Raw genomic sequence first — 6172 nt, 5'->3', positions numbered from 1 at the left:
AGACAGACGGACAGACAGAATGACAGACAGACAGAAAGACGGACTGACTGACTGACTGACTGACTGACAGACTGACTTGCTGACTGACAGACAGACAGAGAGAGAAAGAGAGAGACAGACTGACTGACTGACTGACTGAAAGACAGACAGACAGACTGACTGACACTGACTGACTGACTGACAGACAGACAGACAGACTGACTGACACAGACAGACTGACTGACAGACAGACAGACTGACTGACTGACTGACTGACTGACTGACTGACTGACTGACTGACTGAAAGACAGACAGACTGACTGACACAGACAGACTGAAAGACAGACTGACTGACAGTCAGACAGACGGACAGACAGACAGACAGAATGACAGACAGACTGACTGACTGACAGACTGACTGACTGACTGACTGACTGACAGACAGACAGAGAGAGAGACAGACAGACAGACAGACAGACAGACAGACAGACTGACTGACTGACAGACAGACAGAGAGAGACAGACAGATAGACTGACTGACTGACAGACAGACAGACAGACAGACTGACGGACGGACGGACTGACGGACTGACAGACAGAGACGGACGGACGGACGGACGGATGGACAGACTGACTGACTGACTGACTGACTGACTGACAGACAGACAGACAGACAGAGAGACAGACAGGCTGACTGACTGACTGACTGACTGACTGACTGACTGACTGACTGACTGACTGACTGAGAGACAGACAGACAGACAGACAGACAGAGAGAGAGAGACAGACTGACAGACAGACAGACAGACAGACAGAGAGAGAGTGATGATTGAATGAATGATTGATGACTGACTGACTGACTGACTGACTGACTGACTGACAGACAGACTGACACAGACAGACTGACTGACTGACTGACTGACTGACTGACAGACAGACTGACACAGACAGACAGACAGACAGACTGACTGACTGACTGACTGACTGACTGACTGAAAGACAGACTGACAGACAGACAGACAGACAGACAGAGAGAGACAGACAGACAGACAGACTGACAGACAGACAGATAGACAGACAGACAGAGAGAGACAGACAGACTAACAGACAGACAGACAGAGACAGACAGAGAGACAGAATGACTGACTGACTGACAGTCAGACAGACGGACAGACAGAGAGAGACAGACAGACTGACAGACAGATAGACAGACAGACAGACAGACAGACAGAGAGAGACAGACAGACTGACAGACAGACAGACAGACAGACAGACAGACAGACAGACAGAGACAGACAGGCTGACTGACTGCCTGACTGACTGACTGACTGACTGACTGACTGACAGACAGAGAGAGACAGACAGACAGACAGACAGACTAACCGACTGACTGACTAACAGACAGACAGACAGACAGACAGACAAAGAGAGAGAAACAGACAGACTGACTGACACACAGACAGATATAAATATGGTAACACTTTAGAATAGGGAACACATATTCACTATTAACTCTTTTCCCTCAATAAACTCCTAATTTGTTGCTTATTAATAGTTAATAAGGTAGTTGTTTAATTTAGGTACGGGGTGGATTAACGGATCTAAAATATGGTCACCTGCATATGCTTAGAGCAACTATTATACTGCTCATACCTTAATAGTTTTGCATCAACCTGTGTGGCTTTAAGTCATAATATGTTATCTCAGTATTAATTCTTTTAATAGTTTTGAGGCCACTGAATTGTTTAAAAATAAACTAAAAAAAACACCCTAAATGTATCATGTGATACAAACAACATGTGCACTAATTTAAGATACATATTTGTGAAACAAACCAAACTACATAATTCACTGACAATCTTCCCTCTCCAGTGAGCTGTTATAATCAGGCTGATCTCAGGATCCAGATCAGTCCAGTTTGTGAATGAATCATTTAGTGAATCAGAGCAACCAACTCAAAGGAACGATTTGTCAATCATTTGTTCATATAATTTATGAGAGTTGAGGATGAACTAGTTTTCATTTTTCGGTCAACTATTACTTTAAATCTTTTCTGGAATGTTTTAGAACAATGCAGTTCACTCACTCACACAGATACTATGTTAAAGATTTTATTACAAAAAGGAATATACACAATATATACTGTATCTCAGGAATGGAACTACACATGGTAGAACGCTTCAAGTCCAATAATCCTGCCCGCAGTCATCTTGGTTTGTCTGGAATATGTCATCCCAGATGGTCCTTTTCCCATTACTTCTCAGAGGATTACAAGAATACTTAATGCAACACGTACAGTTTCATAAAATGAATACAGTTATGCTTTTTCATAAATATAAACACTCACAGTTTAATATTTTAAAAGCTCATTATAAAATATATAGATTTCTTAGGGCACACAAAATTTAATTACATGTACAAAGAAGAGCAAATGTGTTTTTATTCCTCCAATGTATCATAGAAAATAATAATAATTAAAATGTATGTTTTTAATATGCCAGTATCTTTGGGAGGATTGTCAGACTGAATGCTTAAAAACTATTCCAAGTTCATGCTCTTATATAAACTAAATATTAATATGACAGCTAACATTTGTACAATGAAAATTATATTCCTTCTGTTTAACCAACATGAATTTTCTCTGAAACATTCAAGTAATGCCAATGCAAATGAGCAAATGCAAATACACCCTACATTATTATCTAAGAAAATAGTGAGAAACTCAATGCTGACACTAACTCAGTGTTTTGTATGTCTCCTCTGAGAGGTAAAGCCTCTATATTGGTTAGACTGAGATTTCAGTCATATTATCACACGCTGCAAATATTGTTAATGACTAGAATTTAAGGGCAGTATTGCCAAGTTTAAAGCATTTAATGGTTGTCCATCATGTATGATTGGCACTATTAAGTGAATACTGGCTTTCATTTATTGCACAGAATAGCTGCATCACTTTTGCCAAGTAGTTACAGAGAAATAGCATTTATTCCTTCAAAAAAATTGTGTTACTAGTACTTATTTTAGTAAGCAATCCAATAGTGATTAATAAATTTTACAACTATGGTGATAGTAAAAAGAAACAATTCCAAATATTTTTCCAGTGAATTCTATAGGGATCCGTTGTTCAGACATTAACAATTCACTTCAGACTAAATCAGGGATAGGCAAAGTCAGTCCTGGAGTGAGATGTCCTGCAGAGTTTAGCTCTACTCCTAATCAAACACACCTGAATAAGCCAATCAAGGTTTTCAGGATTACTAAGGCTACACACAAGTGAGGTTTTTTTCAGGGTTGGAGCTAAACTCTGCAGGACATCGGCACTCCACGACTGACATTGCCTACCGCTGGACTAGTATGTGTTCCAATTTTTGCTGATATCTAGTCCAGTTTTCATAGTAACTACTAACTATTTACTCTATTTCTTATAACTATTCAAATGTGACCCTGGACCACAAAACCAGTCATAAGTAGTATGGGTATATTTGTAGCAATAGCTAACAATACATTGTATAGGTCAAATTTATCGATTTTTCTGTTATGCCAAAATCATTAGGATATTAAGTAAAGATCATGTTCCATGAATATATTTCCTACCATAAGTATATCAAAACTTATTTTTTGATTAGTAATATACATTGCTAAGGACTTAATTTGGACAACTTTTAAGGTCATTTTCTCAATATTTTCTATTTTTTTTTTGCACCCTCAGATTCCAGATTTTCAAATAGTTGCATCTCAGCCAAATACTGACCTATCCTAACAAACCATACATCAATGGAAACCTTATTTATTCAGCTTTCAGATTATGTATAAATATCGATTTACAAAAATTGACCCTTATGACTGGTTCGGTGGTCCAGGGTCACAAATATAGGCTATTTCAGCTTCATAGTACTAACTGAATAGCCTTCATACAAACGACCTATATGTTAGACCAGTGTGTGTTCTGTAACTAGTGAGATAGTCTAGGCTATATTACTAATAACAGCTATAGGATCTACTTTAATGTCTCATAGAAATGAATTTGAACCGACTAATTACGCAGAGTATATAGTTTCAGTACTAGTACATAAAGACGATTGGTACAGTTTTATTGGGAAAATTGGCTATTTACTAAAAACAAGTACAAGTAAATTACTAGCCCACTTAATTTGAAGGAATTAATGTTAAAATGCCTTGCCATAGAGTCAGACTGAGATTTGCCTGAGTAGGCTCCTGAAGGCAGACAGCAGTCCTCTACACCTTCATGTACTCGTTCTTCAGACGGCTCAACCTGGTCCCGTGACTCCGGATGATGAGCGACAGCAGCTCGTGCTTGTCCTTCAGTCCCAGCGAGATGTCCAGAGTCTCCTTCAAGACGTCGCGCGTGTGCACGATCATGTCGAGGAAGTCGTCGTTGATCTTGTGCTCCTCTTTCAGCTCGTTTTCCTGGCTCTGTTTGAATTTCACCTCCAGCTCCAGAAGAGACTTCTCGGAGTTAGAAAACGCCTCGGTGATCTGGGTCGTCTCCCGTCTCAGGTATTTCCCATAGCTGTCCTCTCCGTCCAGGTCGAAGGAGATGCTCTTGCCGATGCCCTCCAGCACCCGCGCCGCGTCCTCGATGTGCCGCTTGATGATGATAAAATCGTCCCGGATCACCGAGTCCTGGTCCTCGTCCAGAGTGCATTTGCGATTGTCGGTCATTTTGAACAGCATCTGACATTTCTCGGGATCGTCGTTTTCTTCGTAATTGCCATCAGGCACGAAATAATGATGAAAGGTGCCGTTGGACATCTCTGGGTGCAGGGGTCCCGAAAAGAAAGCCCCTCCGACACGCAACGAGAGTAGACAGGCTATCAGTAGGAACAGAGGGGAAGCCATCATAGCCACCTCTGTCTTATCACTGTCAACAGTAGGCTACCTTCGGCTCTGCTGTTCAAACTTTAGACAAGCCCTCCTGCTCCAGCCCCACGCATGTCCAGAGCGTCAGATGCCGAGCACTCCTGACACAGAAACAGCTAAATCACACAGAATCGTCCTCGGTTTGATATCGCAACTTTCCTGTCCGCTTTCCTGCCTGTGATTTTGGCTAAATCAACAGGCGTGAGCCACACAGACCCTCGCCGTGTCCTTCCTTGTGTGTGTTTGAACATCTGCACCGTTCAGACTCTGTGCTAGGTTTAGATAATAATACCCCTGGTCAGACTCTCAAATTACAAGGCCGTCGCTCCTTCACTTAAAGGCAGCATTACAGGGCTTGTCATTAAAAGACCTGGGCTCCTGAAAGCTACAAAACACACTTTAGAATTTGGCTGGACGTTAGACTAAACACAAAATCAAAGAGGTGCCAGAATTACTGTGATGAGATCATTGCACTTATTTAGAACACATTAATTATAAACATAATTCATAATTAAATTGAATTTATCTAACCCTAACTCATGAAAATCTTAAAAATAAAAAGTAGATGATTTTGTGGGGTGGGATAAAGTTATACAATATTAAATACAGACAAATAAATGATACTTTTTCTTAAAACAATGAGTAAACAATTTATATATTGTCGAGAATTTACATTTTGTATGTAGGCTGCTTTATTTTTTATTAAAAACAACTGCTTTAGCAGTACTAATAATTGCAGGGTAAATGCAGAACACTGTCCAGTTTTGTGTTTCGCAACAGGAGATAAAATTAAGTGCAACACTGCCACAAAAATGCTGAAAAATTAAAAGATGGAAATCTGTCCAATACATTATTAAAAACATACAGTGTATTTGCTCAGTTCAAACCTGCATAACCAATAAAACTGTAAAATTATTGAGAATAACAATTATTATTGTGAAAAATGGATATGGATACAAATAGGCCTACACACATTATTGTATTACATTACAGTGTGCATTTATCATTCACTTCCCAGCAGTTTCTATAAATGCTTATTTCTTTACATTTTTCTCTCTTTTGCAATGACACATGCTCAGTTTAATACTAAAAATATAAACAGCAATATGTCATAAACTTATGCAAGGGCTGAAAGCCAAGAATGTGAGTGTCCTCATTTGAGACAATAGCAGACATTGCAGATGGCCACCTTGCATGCTTCCCTCTTCAATTTGTCTAGGAACGTTGTCTGACAGGCCTCTGAAAAGAGGGTGCTCTCTTTATACTGGAGGTCTTCATTCTCAGAGACAGGTCTCCCAGCTCCATATGCCGA

At 40.0% G+C, this 6172-nt stretch overlaps 1 protein-coding gene across 1 annotated transcript; it reads right to left on the bottom strand.

Moving 5' to 3' along the window:
- Positions 1-4051: 4051 nt before the first annotated feature.
- fibinb (fin bud initiation factor b) lies at positions 4052-5140 on the bottom strand. The gene has a single exon (XM_042727768.1). The coding sequence runs from the start codon at positions 4840-4842 to the stop codon at positions 4216-4218; it is 627 nt and encodes a 208-aa protein (XP_042583702.1). The 5' UTR covers positions 4843-5140; the 3' UTR covers positions 4052-4215.
- Positions 5141-6172: the final 1032 nt, after the last annotated feature.

Source organism: Cyprinus carpio, chromosome B7 (assembly GCF_018340385.1).
Source record: "Cyprinus carpio isolate SPL01 chromosome B7, ASM1834038v1, whole genome shotgun sequence".
Lineage (NCBI taxonomy): Eukaryota > Metazoa > Chordata > Actinopteri > Cypriniformes > Cyprinidae > Cyprinus > Cyprinus carpio.
Note: the sequence above shows the minus strand (reverse complement) of the source record. Positions and strands in the feature narration are given on the sequence as shown.